The sequence below is a fragment of the Cyphomyrmex costatus genome, unplaced genomic scaffold, assembly GCF_001594065.2.
Source record: "Cyphomyrmex costatus isolate MS0001 unplaced genomic scaffold, Ccosl1.0 scaffold494, whole genome shotgun sequence".
NCBI lineage: Eukaryota > Metazoa > Arthropoda > Insecta > Hymenoptera > Formicidae > Cyphomyrmex > Cyphomyrmex costatus.
The window spans coordinates 169964-188113 of record NW_017279223.1 but is presented as its reverse complement, the minus strand read 5'-3'; the positions used below and the strand labels follow the sequence as shown (position 1 = coordinate 188113).

Sequence of the window (18150 nt, the reverse complement as noted above, 5' to 3'; positions counted from 1 at the left end):
ATATATATATATATACATATTATCATTAAATTCAATAAAAGTTTATTTGTGAAATAATGTGAAAACAGATTCACATTATGTTGTATTTATTTGTGATATATATCGTAGATTGATTGCGTAAGATATGACATAAATGAATGCAAACGTATTGTTCTAGCATATTACAAAGTAGAAATCAGGATTGGTGTAAAAGAGCATGTTTAAATACATTTTAAACAATTTAAAATATGTTTAATCGATGTTAATGTGTTTTAAACGCTTTTTTTTTATAATATTGTTTAAAGCATGTTTGCGAAGCATTAAAGACAAGTTTAAAAAGAGACGTCATGTTTTATTCTTCAAAAAAAAAAATAGCCTTTACCAATCCTGGTACAAATAAACCGCGGTATATAAGTCTCCATATCGAGTCTATTCGTCCTACTTCGATAAGTTTGGACATACAGACGAATGTATTTTTAGCCTAATCGCAGGCAACATGCGATCACTTTCTTCTTACTTAGCATATACCGCTATCATAATCGCTACCGACCGGCTGATTCATCTCACACGCATTACGAATTACTCCTGATGACGAATGCGTGCTGCTAACGAACTATTTCCGTAATCTTTGGTCGCGCGATAACACGCTTTTTACTATCAAAAAGGAGTCATACGAGAGAGAAAGAAATAGAGATCGATCTGATGTAACATTTCAATCAATAAGGCGGCTTCTAATCGAGTATTTTTTCTTTATCTCTCTTTTTTTACTTGCGAATACATTCTTAAGCTGTAATCACACTATGAGTCTGAGTCGGGAGTCTGTAGTGTGATTACGGCTTTAAGCTAGCAACTTAGTACATCCGTAAAGCTATATTCACAAAATTAATTAGTCATAAATATCCTATACATCTATATTTACTGTAATTTTTATTGATTTTTTTCTTTGTTAGATGCGTAACGTGATACATAATTAAATTATACTGTCTGCTGTGTGGCAATTGGGACGTGGCCGTGTAATAAATCGTAATGTAGGATTCACATTGCGTACAACATTCGACGTACGACGGTACGATATCCAATAGAGAAGAGCTTGTTTTCTAAATATATAGCTAACAATATTTTGTCATACGATGATGCTTGTCATCTAGAAAACAATCTCTCCTATTGGATATCGCGTACCGTCGTATGTCGGATGTACGCAGTACGAATCCTGAATAAGGATAAATCGGCGGCCTTGGCCGGCGAAACAGGAAAAATCGATGGTGCCCGGCAGTCTAGAAGCATTTGGTGCCGCAACGCAAAACCGAAGCTCGTCTTTTCCCGTTGTTCCATTACTTGTCAGTTGCCCGTTAGTTCGTTCCGCTGGTTAGGAGCCGAGGGCACGTGTTTTCGACGCTTTTACCACGCCGTTCGTTCTTCTTCCGCCGTGAGTACGAAAATCACTCTCTAATCGCAGGCGCTTCCCGCCAGCATTGTGATAAGTATTCTCGCATTATCCAATTATTGTCGCATTTATAACGACGAATGTTTATTCACGACTACGTATAGCTGCGTATCTTAAATTACAAGTTTTTATTTATAACATGCGTAAGATGACATGTATATATATATATATGTACCAAAATTCTATTTTTATTTTTCAGCTAGATCTTAATGTTAGTTGGCGCTTTCAATCGTAATTTTAATTAATCTCGGCTCGAAGAGATTCTTTAATCAATTCGATGTGGACACAAAAGAGTCTCTATCAGGGTAGAATAAAAATGACTATTTTTAAAAACATCGTTTTTATAGAAATCTGAGAATTGTCGCTCGCTGTAAACAAGATCTCGTGACTTGATTAGTGCATGACGTCAGTACGTTTTTTTATGAGAAACTCTAACGTTGTCGATCAGTCAGTTCGTGAGCTTTGATTCTGCAAGACTCTTTGACTCTACGCTGCAGATATATTTATTAATATCGGTAAAATACCGTCGATAATTATAGATCGTGCCGAAGAGACGTTCGAGAGTATCGTATATATGTATCTCTTTCTTTTGCTTTAGTCTCCTCTCACCTGAAAGCCGGAAGTACACGTTACTACCGTGGCTATATCATATATATAGTTCTTTGGTTTCATAAATATGTGTGTGTGATCGTGTGTATTCAGAACAGTCTCTACATCGTGAAGGCAAAGATACGTGTGACTTCCAACTGCACCTTTACAGGTGACATTCTCGTTAGTTTTTTTTTTTACGAGAACGTGTTTCTCGAAATATCGAGTTGGGTCAATCGGAATAATCGTGACATTAAAATAACAGATCGGTGAAGTAAGATACACTTCCGCTCGTAAATTTTGAACAATGGATTTTAAAAGATTCTTTTTTTTCCGGGTCGCGAACTATATAAGGAGTAATAGGAAAATACAACTGCGGTGACTCGTTTTAAAGTCCCAGAGTATCCGCCATGAAAGGAAAGCGTAAAATTTTACGAGTGAATGAACGCTGACGAATAGCGGTAGACTCGTATACAATGGGATCAATGGAAAGGGAAGAATTTGGTTGCTCGGGGCAGCGAAATAATGCCGGCCCTGGTCCGGTCCCGCGACCTTGCGGTATGCAGACGCAGTCTCTCTTCACATGCACATAGTATAAGCACACACACACGAGAAACGGATGACATCATCGCCGATGAAAGTGTACATAACTTAGCAATGCATCACACACTTTGCTCGACCACTGTGAGCCGGTGGTCGAGAGGCGGCTGCTCGGGGTTCTTCTTTTTACTGAATAAGCGACATCGAAGACGAACAAGCATTATCAAAAGCCTTCCAGAAATTTTAGACGTGTATCCATAAATCTCTTCTACAGTATTTCGTTTGAGAGTGAATTCTTTTTTCTTTCGTGCTGAAATGAAAACGAGATAAAAGCAAGAGTGTTTCATTTGCTCATTTTCATGAGGATCCATTGAAATCTCTTTACCGCAGTTGCAAGAATTTTAAATTATAGCGTTCATCTGCATTACACTAGATCAGTACAATATATAAGAGCTGTTATATATGAAATTAATATAGCTAAATGTGATAGCAACTAAATATTTTAAACGATTACTCTGATTCAAATTTATTATACAATATTATATATTTAGGTCAATATAATGAAAAAGTTCTAACAAATACAAAATTCTAACAGAAAAAAGATCTTATATTAGAGAAAACTTTTTTAAATAAAATATTAATTTTAAAACTTGCATCTTATATTTGTTATTTATTATTTTGACTTTGCGATAAGTTTCTTGTTTTCTCTTGTCTCACATTCCACTTTATTACTTCAATATATGTATGTTGTGTTTTAACAATCCATGTAAGTTTATATAATTTTTCTAAAGAGTTTTGTAATTATTGCTGTAAAAGATATTTTTATCAATTATTATTGTATTTCTAATGAATAGTTTGCGGAATAACTAAATGGATTTAATATGTAGCGACGTTTCCACCAGTCTAAATGTTAACTCGTCTTCATGTGAGTGAATTTTTTAAGAATATTTTTTGAAAGAATGCTTATATTAATGTTTTATGTATTGAAAATAATTATTGATAATAATTTTTTAGTAAATTGAGCACTTTAGTGAACGAGATTAGACTATTGGACAATGTTACTTATTGCGTATTTAATTCTTCAAATTTTATGACATCATTTAATATTTTAACTTTCCATCTGAAGAGGATCTCAAGCAGAGATCGAAACGTATATCCAATTACACAATAAAGAAATATTATAATTATACACATTATCATCCATTGTCGGCTCATATTGGTATTTTTGATTATTTTTTATTAATTTAACAAATTATATTTAAGATTAAATAGACCCAAAAAATCAGCAGAGTTAAATAATATAATATATTGTCACGTCATTTAACAGGATATAACATATATTATTTTATTGTGTCAAAATTAATTATATTTAATATTATATTTAGTATTTAGATATTTTATAATATAAAGCAGCCTTTAATGTATCTAATTCAATGTAATACGAGTGTAACCAAGTTCATCATTACATAATCGTTCGTAAATAAACGTAATTGAACTGCGTACCGTGACAAGACTTGCAGTATTATTCTCATTTAGCAAGCGTGAAGAAAATGATTGAGAAATACTCTTAAAATGCATTTGGCTACTACAGGAATTTTGTCTTTCTTTTTTCGTGTATGTTTCGACACACATTTCATAGCTTGGACGCATTCAGCGCATTCCTATTTCCGGCTCACAATTGCGATTCGTATCTCCCTCTGTCTCTCTCTCTCTTTCTCGCGGATTCCAATTACAGATACGCGCGAGAACATTATCGAGGCGTTCATTCATTGACAACGAGAGTAGGTGAGGTAATAGTTTACGGGGTCACATTCAAACGACGATCGATAGATGCCGTCGGAAGAGTTGAAGGTGACTTTTAAGAGGGGTTGACAATGCAGCGAGATCGGACGGTGCATTTCAAAAAGGGCATGAGTCACGAATCTGCGTTCGAATCGAGTGGTTTTTCGATATTCGACGCTTATAATCTCGGTCGACATTGCGTACTAGAGGGACACGTGTCCCACGCGTGTCAATGCAATGATAGAGAGCGTTTGTTCAAATGGCGCTTTATGCTGAATAAAATGAAGAGCATTGTCTGTCATTGTTACCCTTAAAACTAATATCAGGACTTACGCGGAGAAATCATGCAACACGCGCTTTATATACGAGTTCTATTTATGTTACACTATGCAAGTTTTTCTATTGTAAGAAAACTTCAGAATGGTATAAATTTAGAATTTGAAATACACACGTCATATCACTCATTTGTTATCAATAACTAAAAAAATTGTCATATTTTAATTGCCTGCAGAAAGGAAACGTACATAAAAAGAAAAACAAAACAAAATTATACTTCTACAATCGGTTATTATAAAAAAAATTGCGCATTTAAAAACTAATATTCTAAAATTTTATAATGATTCAAAATATTGTAGTTTATTTTCTGGAAAATGTTCATTTTTTAAATTGTATTGTTTGTAGCAAATGATGTATACATGAGAAAAATAATACATATATATGTAGACTAATAACAATTAAAATTATATACAAAAATCAATCATTTAATTTAAAGAACTGTATATTTCTTTAGATATTTATGGATCAATCAACAAGATTTGACTGCTGAAAATAGTTTTGTATAAAATATGCGTTTTTTATCTTTTTCTATATGATTTCATTTAGGTATGTAAAAACCAATATACGTTATCTCAATCAAAGCGACAAGGTTTTAAAGGGTCAAAAGGTGAAGTGTTGCATAATATATATTTACTGCATCTATAATACTTTGACATTTGCATTTTTTTTGAAAGAATCAAATATATAAAGAAAAATATCACTGAACTTAAAAGAATCAAAGATACAATTTATACTTCTCTTTTATCACTTGTTTCTATTTGTATCTGTTCATATCTTGTATATCACATTTCATTTTATTTTAGATTTGAAAAGTTAAATTCTTTTTAAAATTTACAATCCCGAAAAAAGTTTAATTCTTTAAATTTGAGGTCTAGAATTTATTAATTAAGATATGCAATTTGGAATGTACGATTTAGAGAAGTTAGGATTTTAGATAATGTGAAATTTTCGAATTCCGTGCTTTGAATTTAAGATTTAGAATATTTCTGGTTTATAGAGAATTGAAAAATTCTTTGAATAATTATTCACGCTCGAACAACTCTACGGAAGTCATATCAGATATCGAGGATCCGATATGCGAGCCCCAAATGCAAGCGTGCGACACCTTGTAAAAATTGTAGTGATAAAAAATCGAGGCCAAAACGAACGTACGAGGAAACTGTCAATTGGGCTTCATAAAACCTTCATTCAAGGCTGTTAAAAAGTAGTACAATCCGATATAATATTCACATGGGGCACGTTCAGTGACGTAGGCGGTCGGTGATTTCGTCTTGCTCTGGCGATTCGCGAGATGCAATGGAATTCCGTTATAATTCCAACGCAAAAATAGCGTCTAAAGCAAAAAACACCTGAAATATTCTATTTCATGTATTTGTAAATTTTTATTTTAATACATCAGAGAAATAACTGATTAATGTGTGTGTGTGTGTGTGTGTGTGTGAATATAATTTTACCTACATATATATTTTACTATTAATATGCATAATCTTTAGTACATATTATTCATGATATAATTAAAAGATACATCGAAATTTTGGAAGCGCGTATATCTCATACCTAGAAAACATGTTATATAGGTCCGGAAATACTTCACTTTCTTGTTAGAGCTCTTTTTCTAATAATCTGTTTACATTGTACGGATGCATGTGATAGTTTGTTTTTATTGGAATGTTTGGAAAACACACGCACACATCCGACTCACTTTATTGTTGTAATTCGACAGTGTTTCCGAAATAACTCGACAAGGAAGCGTTTCCGGACTTATGTTCATATAACACGTCTTCATTTTCTAAATGTGAGAAATATGCTCTCAAAATTTGACCATATTTTCTAGTTATATTGTATAATATAATTGTATTAGATGTATTTACAATATTTAATTTTAATACGTGGACTTCGAATGAATATTTCAAATAACAGATAGGTTTATTAATTGATATTGGAATATTTTTGTTACCGAATAAATTCTTTGTAACTCTGTCAGCTGTTTCGTGACAAGATACTGATAATGGTCATCACGTCCGTTTTAAGCATTTTAAAACGATTATTTGAGTGTCATAAGTTCTACAGCAATACTTTGTTAAAATCTCTTATAAAATAACTCATAATTATATGTATATATAATCGATTAATGAGACTCTATAAACATAGAAAAAATGTAATTGGGATACAATTAAATAAATTCTATATAATTCATAGATTCTATTTAAATATTCTAACTTTTAAATTCTAAGTCATAATACTTTGCGCATATTTATTATAGCAATTTTAATCAAAATTTAAAAAGTTTCGCGTTTGAAATCGGTGCGGGAAATGCTTAATTCCTGTTATAGAACTGCAAACTTCTTACCGCGCACCGATTCCTTTTTTAAGCTTAATTATTATTTTGCATTATAAATCCGGATTACATATAATTTTATTTTTTACGTAAAAGTATAAATTTATATATATATATATATATTGTATATATACAATATTTATATTATACAGTGGTGGCAGAAATAATTGGTACACTAACTCATTTGTTGTTCTTTTTCAATTTGCAAACATATGTGTTAATGCTATGTCAGATTACCTTTGTAATAATCTCAATTAATCTCTAGAATTAAGTAAGTACAGACGTTTTTCAAAGAAAGTGATTTCGGCAGAAATAATAGGTACAAGCTGTTTTCTCCATATTATTAAATTTTTGTTGGACACTTTTATATTGTCAGAGATTATAAATCTATGTTTAATTTAGTATTTACCAACATTATTTTGTGATAAATCTTATTTACAGTTGATGAAAAATAGGTAGATCGAACATTGTACAGATGAGAAGAAAAGATTGACAAAAAATCTTTATAAAAATGGAAAATCTTTCGCGAAAATATCTAAATTGATAGAACGATCTAAAAATATGATTGCTAACGCCTTAAAAGCACAGCAGTCTATAGAATTGCGAGGGAGATCTCGAAAAACAACTAAAGACTGGCTACTACTTCGGAAATGCAAAGCCAATTTCTTTGTGAGTTCTTTTACACTGAAGGAGCAAACTAATGCATCGATATCAGCAAGAACAATTCGTCAAAGACTACAAGATGCTAAATTGTGTGCTAGAACACCAAGAAAAGTTGAGTAAGAAGAGTATTAGAGATCTTTTAACTTTTGTAATAAATATTTAAAAACTGTTGGTGAAGAGAGAGAGAAGCAGTGGAGAAATATTCTTTGGAGTGACGAAACAATTAAAGATTAATTTGTACGGATCTGATGGTGCATTAACTGTGTGGAGGCCTTCAAATGCTGCATTCAATCCTAAATTCACCAAAAAGACAATAAAGTTTAGCGGAGGAAATATCATGGTTTGGGGATGCTTCTCCTACAATGGTGTCGGTCCACTGTATTGGATCAAGGAAATAATGACAAAAGAGATTTTTTCGTGACATTTTAAATGATATCATGTTATCCTATGCTAAGGAGAATATGTCACTGATATGGACTTTTCAACAAGATAATGATCCAAAACATTCGTCAAAACTTGTAAAAACGTGGTTTAAAGATAATAAAAAGTCTCTGTGATAAAATGACCAGCACAATCTCCTGATTTAAATCCCATCAAAAACTTGTGGCATGAAGTAAAAAAGGCAGTCCCAAAGGAGAAAATTAAAAATAAAACTCAATTATGGCAAGAAACTCAGAAAGCGTGGTACAACACATCGAAATCAATATGCGAGCGCTTAGTAGATTCAATAAGCCGCCGATGTCAAGCAATTTTGCGAAATAAGGGCTACGCGACTAAATATTAGTCAGAAAAACAAGATTTAGTTTTTTGAATATGTTTTAAATGGTTTTCTATTGTGCAATATATTTCATAGTGCAATTGTACTTATTATTTTTGTCAATAACTTTTTGTCAAAAATTTTCTAAGACTAAATATTTCATGATTGTACAATAATCAATACGTTAAACAGGGCGAAGTAAGAGTCAAATTACAATTAAAAATCTAAGGACTGTCTGTTCCATCTTTTGGTAAAGTTTACCTGTTAGGTAAATAGCAAGATTACTCAATCATGTGCGCGGATTGCCAGATTTACTTAACAGGTAAATTTTACCGAAAGATGAAACAATCGGCCTTAAATAACTCTGATAATTTATTCTAATATATTGCGAAGAATATCACGTAATTTTTGGCGTTTCGTCGGGACGATAGAATAAATTATCAGAGTTATTTAGATTTTTAATTATAATTTGACTCTTACTTCGCCCTGTTTAACGCATTATTGTTATATAAAAGAGTTCTTGAAATTTTCAATTTATTAATGATCGTATGACTTGAAAAATTATTAATTTTTTAATAAAAAAAATGCAAAGCCTCAAAGTATTACCTCTACACATAATAATTGATCTGAATATTTTTTTTCTATCTTTTTTGCAGATAAACGATTTATCTGCAGTGTATTATTTCTACCACCACTGTATATATGTGTGCGTGCGTGCGTGATATATGCGCGCGCACGCATGCACGCACGCACAATATATGTATATATAATGTAGATATTAAATATAAATCTCTAAAATAAATTTGCGAGAATTATATAATTTAATTTTATAAGAATCTAGTTGAAACAAAGAAACGTGATTACGCGATAATTCTGAAAATTTCGTATGTCAATTCCTTTGAATCATGCGTGACAGAAATCGCGAATTATAAGAAGGATGGAAAGAATAATTGTGCAAGAGAATTTCTCTTTCATCGAATCGATCGTTTTAATTAAGAAAGCATTTATACATTCAGCGCGATAAGGAAATTTGCGTTTCCGCAGAAATCAAGGAAATTTCCAAACAGTGTTTACGGTCATATTTGATAACTGCTGCTATCGATTTAGGCAGGCCATGATCGCGGAACAAAGGATAATTATCAGAGAAAAGAGAAAAAGTATTATCGCTGCGGGTCTTCTTTTATTTCTCACATACTATGCACATGCACGCGAATTATGTGCGTACACGCGTTACAATGACCTTTACGAAGCGAATACCGCGAGCGTCGATGCGCGGGGACAATGACCCAACAATTTCAACATAACGTAAACAGTATCATACATATATACGAGCTGGTATCATAAGCACACGAGCAAGCCAGCTTCCGTCATCGGTCGACTCGTTTCAGAACTAATATAATTCACCTCGGATTCTCTCCGTCGGTAGGAGAGACGCAAACGCGTATTTCTTTCAACACAAATTATTATTTATATTTAATGTTCACAACAAATCGATCGTAATAATACAGTCAGTCTTAACGGAAAACTATTGTATAAACTATCGATAGAATTTTCTGAACCTATCAACATCCAAGAGAAATTATATACAGGATTTGTTATAAATTAATTTAAACAAAATTTAATCTAAAAATAGAAATTAAAAATCTTGTTGTTATTTATATCAAATATACATATTTTATATAACACATTATATAACAGCCATATTTTATTATTAACTTATATTGTTAATGGTTACGCTATCAAAAAAGTCAGCAAATTTCATGTGAAAAGGAAATTACCAGTAAATTAAATTAAATTTAACTTGTAAAACTCTCTTTTAAAGTATCTACTTACATTCATGACATTTTTCCCAGAGTATACATAGTTTTCTCTGTATTTCTTAAGCTGAGAAGAATTTGAATTAGAGATATCGAATTATTCACTCTTACGCGTGTTAATATCTTTTTATATTTTTTATCATAAAATATATATGCACGACTGCCTTTCGCTCTCGCCTCTGGGCTTCATTTCTCTTTCTTTCCTAGACTTTCGAAACAGTCTTGCACAATACATTGGAAGCTTGACCCTGCCGGTTTTGTTGCTTTGTTCACAGGAGAAACGAGGGTAAGCCGGAAGTAGAAGAATGATCGATCATCAAAAGTACTATGCATCGTATCCCCCGCCATTCGGGGCGGGAATGCAGCCACCGCAGCCGATCGTAACAGCTCCGCCGCCGCAACCAGATGCGCCGACGTCACCGCCAGGTAAAAGAGCAGACGTTATTCTTAAGATTCAAGCTGTGCTTCAGCACGCGCTAAGAAAACCGACACTGCATCTGGACACATCCGCACATCGAACGTGCGAGGCTCTAAACCGCAAGACACATAATGATGATTTTACGAGTGTATTCACAATATTCACAGTCCGTTCTTTCTCTATTTCAAGACCGTCTTAAATAATGTTTTAAAATGCTAACACGGCTCTGTGATTGGTTTTATGACATCTTAAGACTGTACTTACGACGATCTTGTATACCTACATAGCAAATGTGCGGTCACTTACATTACACTATAAATTAATGCATATTAAAAGTTGCTGCATGTATACATAAAATTAGCGAAGTTAAATCGAAAACATGTAAATATTTTGAATAATTAAATATTTAATAATGATATTTAATAGAATATACATGTATTATTTTGTTATTAAAATTTATTATATTATGCAATTGCATGTAGATAATACTTTATGTAAAACAATTTTTTTTTTTAATATAATTATTGTAGTGAACGAATTTAGCGTGAGAATAGCTACTATGAATACAGACATATGAATTTTTCTGGTTAATAATGTCCATTAATTCATGAGGAACGATCTAATTGAATTGGAAGCGACATCGTTCCGTCTTTAACTTTATTTCACACAAAAGAGAAAAGACAAGAATAATTCGAAATACCTTAAAATAAATTAATTCATTTCGTATTTTCAATCTCTTTGTTTTGCTTTTATAATAATAGAGATTCACCTGTATGCGCGTTTTAGATCCTCTGCTAGATTAAATTCTTAGTTGTAACTACGGTTGAAGTGTGTACGAGACAATAAAAATCTACTTGACTTGCTAATATTTAAAGTCAGCCACGAGACGGCGGTAGTTAATTCGACCTGATTACCGCATTTCTCTACTCTTTTCTCGTCGCCTCCGAGGTCGCCTCGAATCTAGATGAAGAAGAAAATTTAGTTGACCCGATAATTCTCCAGGGCAGTTACATTCACAAAGTTCACTTACATTAACGGGATTAGCATTTTCACCGCCCTTTTTGGATCACTAATAAAACGGCAGGATAAACTACGATAGATAAAAGGAGGATCCTTAACATTAAGGATCAGTTATCTATCGTGATTGACGCTACTTTAAAAGACTATCAAAATATGAAGATACTAAATATACAATTATAATTAAATTAGAGAGAGAGAGAGAGAGAGAGAGAGAGAGAGAGAGCATTTTAACACTGCAATTAAATTATAATTATTTTTAACAATTAAGAACAATTATTTTTAATTGATAATTATACAATATCGACCTAAACGTGCTATTAGCACGAAATGCGTCTGTTTCACGATTGTGCTGTTTTATAATTACGATAGACACGAGGACATTCGTGATCCTCCACATTGATAATCATAATCCAAGTATTGCTTCTATCGAGCGTAATTGTGGCTCGCCACGGAAATTCGAACTCTGGCGTTTCCCGATCATGCGATCTATGCAGAAGGACGATCCACGGTACGGTATCTCCCAATAATAGTTGCTCACCGTTTGCCGGGAGTGACGATTAGTATAAAGTAGATAATGACCGTCCTCGATGGCCGCCGCGTATCATCTAAACAGTTGTATTCAACGATATCACTTGTATTTATACGATGACGCCGGACTTCGTAGGTACATCGCCGTGTTGTTGCTCTCCGAGATACGAGATAAATAGATTATTCTGTTATGTATTCGAATTTTGAAATGTTCTGATAAGCAACGCGACGTGACAACACCGCGGAGTGATCATTCTAGAGTCTATCAGTATATCGTTTGCCTTTTACTTGATTAGACGTGAAAAAAGAAGGGAAATATTAGAGAGAAGATGGAAGAAGAAAAGAGGAAAAAACGAAGATTCAAATTTTAAATCGAGAAATCGAACACATAAGCAAGATCTGAAGAACTGAAAATCTCGAAGAGGAATGTAAATGATAAGTTGAATCTATGATATATATATAAACACACAGATCGAATTGCTAGAATTCTTCTGATAAATAAAGTTCTTGAATTGAATAATCTCTTTGATTTTCTTGGTGTGGATAGTTTTCTTAGAGTTATAATAATTAAAAAAATATTTTTTTCATAATATATTAATTTTGTCGAAAATAAGTATGCGGCATTAAATATCTACGATATAGCTTTGATATATCGCATTACTTTCCATATTTAACGATAAATTAAAAAAAGGGAAAATCCAAACCAGAGAAAACTCGCGGAAAAAGTTTTATCTCCTGCGTCTTGAGGAGGGTAGATAACGGAAAATAATTGTAACAATTCACGAACGTTACTAGTGAACATCTTGGATCGACACAACAGTTATTTTCGTGAGATCAACAACAATAGCAGATGATGAACAATATTGATAAGAATTTTAGAAAACGGTGAAATCTGAGAGTTTGAGGATAAGTGTAGAAACTTCTCGGAAAAACCTACGGATCTACCAACGAAAGTTTTTAAACGGAAATTGAAAAAGTGACAAGAACCTCAAGCAAAAGTTTTCGAAGCTACTGATTCGCGCGAACGATGATTTTCTTTAAACAAAACGTATTTTTTTCTATAGTTTAGAGATAATTATTAGTCTTTAATCTTTATTTACACAAACGTTTATATATATCTCTCTAAGATTATGTGATAATTGTGATGAAACAGTGAAGAATGATGTAGTACAGTGATAAAAATATTTCAGTTTGTTTGACAAAAGTATGTGTCACGTTAATAAAGTATAATTTCTACGAGAAATAATATTGAAACATGCGGCATTCTACGTGTGCGACGGAATCCGAATACTTTGAGACTTCGTGGAAAATCAAGCTGGAGCGGATTCGCAAACGACTAAGAACACTGTTTCAAAGCACATTAGCGCGTTATTACAAATCCAAGAAGAAAGGATATACCAGATTTCTGACGGAGGAGGAACAGAGGTGCAGAATTCTTTCTGTGAACATATATTTCGCGATTTTGTTATACAGCTATTGCGGAGCATTTTGTATATATACATATATTATTTTACTTACTGAGAATTAACTTTATAATTTAGAGAGAAGTAGTAGATATCTACACATTAAGAAAAAAATCTCATTGTGAATTATAAAATTATAAAATACATATATATTACTTGCACTATTTATATTAGGGTATAGTCGCCTATTAGGTTCCTAATATGAGATAGCGGGATTTCTGATAAACTAATAAGCGCATGTGATTGGTTTTATTATGAACTTATTACTGATAGAGTAAAACATATTTAGTAGAAAACTCATTATTAGATCTAGATGATACTAGTTGTGAAAAGATTTCTGAAATTGAATGTTGTCGAATTGTTTTATTGAAGTTAGTCTTCAAACCTTGTTTTATTGTATAATAAATAAATATTTAGTAATAAAGTCTGCGTGCATTGATAGAGTAAGATCGTATTAATAGAAAAATGCCAGATATGATGATGTATTTAATTGTAAAAATTAGATTTGGTGATCATGAAGCCGCAAAGCATGGAGCTCGTAATATGAGATAATCTAACCTATGCTTATAAGCGCGTTATCTGCGCTATCTTTTTCTTAAAAAGTTTTACAAAATACTTTTTATTAAGTGTATAAGTCTGATATGTTGTGATTGATTCCTAATCTGAAGATTTTTTATTTTCTATGTTTTGAAATGACAAAGTCAAACACAAGTCATAAAAAAATTATATAATTACAATGTATAATTTAATTTTTGTTCTTATTTTTGTGTAATAAAGGCGAGGGCATGAAACTTTTCTTTATTTTTCCTTCGGTTTCCTATTATGAGATACCATCTCATATACGGAAACCCTTATACGTCTCATATTAGGAATGAGAGATTTTTTGAATGAGCAAAATCGGCATTTTTTATAACAAATTTCACATATAACAAAATATAGCTACTATCGATCGCTAACTTTTTTTTTTATAGTAAATCTAAAATATATTTCCTATAAAATTTTGATATAAAAATAGAAGTTAAGGTTGCAAATTAAATAAATTACAAGTCTTTAAAAAAATGGTACCTCATATTAAGCGACTTTACTTTCATCTCCGTAAAACACTTCTAAGATATTAATTTAATAAAAAAGATTGTCGTAAATGGTCCTGTTAATGTATTTATAATAATATTGTATACTTGTGTTGATTTTCTTTCGATGACTCATTGCCAGGACTATATTTAATGTTTATATATACAAGAAATTTCTATTGTATTTATTATATATTGTACATAACACACACATATATATATGTACATATATATAGTATATACACTCAACAGCAAAATGAAAGCATCACTTATCCTGCCCCTCAAAAATAGGCAAATTTCAAAAGAGTGTAACTTCGTCAAAAATAATCATTAAAAAATTTGTAAAAAATTGTTTCAAATCTCTTCTTCCGAAAATGATAATTCATATTTCGATTTAATTAATTCTTTACGAAGTTATGCGGACACAAATGAAAGTGCGTCAAATCTCAAAAATTTTTACTAACTTTAAAAAGTTCCATGACGTGAATTAAAAATCGCATAAAAATTTGGTTTACAACATTCGAAAACGTGAACCTTTACCTTTAATTTTCTTTTTTATTGAACTCTGTACGATTTTTTTTACCGAGTTATTCAACGTTGAAATAAAAATCCTTTTTTCTGACATATTAAATGACTCTAATTTTGTTAAAAAACTACAGGCAAACTTCAAAATAAAATAACTTCGACAAGAATCATCGTATCGAGATATTTAAAAAAAACCATTTTCAAGCTTGAAACCTTTACTTTTCATACCGGTATTTCAAAAAACGGTATTACTGGTATTTCATGAAGTTATATATAAACATATAAAGTGAAGATGCGTTAAACCTCAAAATTTGTTACGAAATTTGAGAAGTTCCACGACGCGAACTAAAAATTGTGCACAAATGCAGTTTACAGCATTCAAAAACGTGAATCTTTACCTTTAGTTTGTTTTTTTGTTGAGCTCTGTACAATTTTTGTTCACCGAGTTATTCAACATTGAAGCAAAAGTAGTCCTTTTTATTTTAATATTGATTAACTCGGTGAAAAAAAAACGTACAACAAATGTTCAACAAAAAAGAAAATTAAAGTTGAAAGTTAACGCTTTCGAATGCTGTAAACAAAATTTTTATGCGATTTTTAATTCACGTCATGGAACTTCTTAAATTTAGTAAAAATTTTTTAGATTTGACGCACTTTCATTTGTGTCCGCATAACTTCATAAAGAATTAATTAAATCGAAATATCAATTACCATTTTCGAAGGTAGAGATTTCAAGCTTTAGAGTGCTTTTTTACAAATTTTTTAACGATCATTTTTGACAAAGTTACACTTTTTTGTCTATTTTTGGGGGACAGGATAAGTGATGCTGTTGAGTGTATAGAGAGTGTCTCATAATTCACTTGACAGATTTAGTGGACAAATAGGGCGAACTAAACTGAGACGAAAAATCCTGTATCATTTTATCAATTTTCGCAATAGTTAACGAGATATTAATGTTGCAAAAATTGTAAAATGGTACAAGATTTTCCGTCTCAGTTTAGTCCGCTCTACTTGTCTACGAAATCTATCAGGTAAATTATGAAACAACCTGTATGTATATGTATGTATATGTATGCGTGCGTGCGTAGAGAGAGAGAGAGAGAATTTATATTATACCATTTATATAAGCAAGAAACAGCACGTTGAATTAACTGAACGTTTATTAAATATTGCACTTGAATGCTTTTAGGTGGTTGGTCGCCGCCGAATATGACATATCCACCCGGCTTGGAATACCTTATGGACCTTGATTATCTGTTCGTAAATCAGAGCATTGAGTTGCTTCAAGGTGAGTCTCGGCTTTACCAAGAATGATATAAGTATAACGCTTCTCTTTTTGAGACAGCGCGCGCGAATATACATATATAGATATTTTCCAGATCCGCGAAGCTCGAGAGTGTAATTAACGATTATTCCCCGAGTAAACAAAGCTAGGTTTGCTTTACGTGATAGTCTCCTCGTCTATTTGTATTATGATAAACTCATAATTCTATAACGCATAATAACGTAATCAAATAACTATAAAATTCATAATCATTTTATATTATACGAAAAATTCACCGAATTACTTTGTAATTTAATAATTACGCCATGAATTTCTAATTATTTTCTTATCACTTAATGAATACGATATATTTTATATTAATATTTTCTTTTACTATTATATACTTTACTATTTTTTATTTTATTTTAACTATATTACATATGTGTTATTAATACTTTATTGCATTAAGGATATATATGATATATTATATTTTGCTTTAACAATACGTTATCTTTTTTTAGCTTTTACCGGATGGGAAACTAAAAACAAGTACGTTATTTCGAACAGTAGGGGCGAGCCAGTGTTTTATATGGTCGAAGATTCAGGAATCTGTTGGCGATTGTGCATGGGAAAATATCGCTCGTGCGAATTCTCCATCTATGATAAACATCAGCGTGAGGTTCTTCATATGATTCGACCCTACAGATGCACTGGTTGCTGCTGTCCTTGTTGTCTACAGGTAGTTTTATTATTAGAATTTCTTTAGTGTTTGTGATAATTATCTCTAAAATATCTTAGCAATTAAGAAAGAAAAACATTTTATATTTTATTATTATATTCTTCAAAAAGACATTCTTAACACGTTAAATTTTCTCTTTAAAAATTATTAAGTTTTCTACTGTTTATGACATTTAACTTTCGAATATTTTACAATATTTAATGTATTTAGGTAAGTTTTAGAATTTAGATTAAGAATGAGAAAATCATAAATTTATCTTCGTAATTTAATATTTAAATTTATTGCCAATGTTTTAAATTCTAAAGAAAAGTTAAAAAATTTAAGAAAAATAACTTTTATCTTTTAATTAACTTATTATTATTATTCATAATGTGAATTTTTTATTAAATATATTTTAAATTATAGATAATCTCTTCTTGAATTACAATTTTATATTGAATTATAAGCACGATGATATCGCAAACAATAATAATATTACGAATAACAATAATAATAATAAATTTAAAATCGAAATTTAGAAGTGAGATGAGAACTACTGTTTTGTATCACATCTACCACAGTTTCTTCACACGTGCAGGCCATCTGTCAAGTTTTTAAACTTGAAAACGTACCCGCATCGTCGAAAGATTCGATTAATACCCTTTGAACAGAAAGGACGATATTAATTTCCTCTATCTAGTTTATTTCTAACATAGCAAATATAGTAAAGTATAATATAGTAAAGAAAAATCAATATAAAATATATCGTGTATTCATTAAGAAAATAATTAGAAATTTATGGCGTAATTATTAAATCATAAAGTAATTTGGTGAATTTTTCGTATAATATAAAATGATTATGAATTTTATAAAAATAATTTATTTAGTTGTTTATTTACG

General features: G+C 31.3%; 1 protein-coding gene across 6 annotated transcripts in view; it reads left to right on the top strand.

Annotated features, from left to right (window-relative positions):
• LOC108778184 (phospholipid scramblase 1) overlaps nt 1–18150 on the top strand; it is a 22182-nt gene that overhangs the window by 1521 nt on the left and 2511 nt on the right. For 2 of the 6 annotated variants that reach the window (XM_018545292.1, XM_018545290.1), the window contains exons 2-4: nt 10520–10670; nt 16458–16556; nt 17054–17271. In XM_018545292.1, the coding sequence (XP_018400794.1) occupies nt 10550–10670; nt 16458–16556; nt 17054–17271 (438 nt within the window). In that variant the 5' untranslated portion in view covers nt 10520–10549. Of the gene's footprint in view, nt 1–1163; nt 1406–1868; nt 1939–10519; nt 10671–12334; nt 12639–13390; nt 13636–16457; nt 16557–17053; nt 17272–18150 lie in introns of those variants that run through there. The other 4 variants (XM_018545291.1, XM_018545289.1, XM_018545294.1 and 1 more) reach the window with 4 other exon arrangements.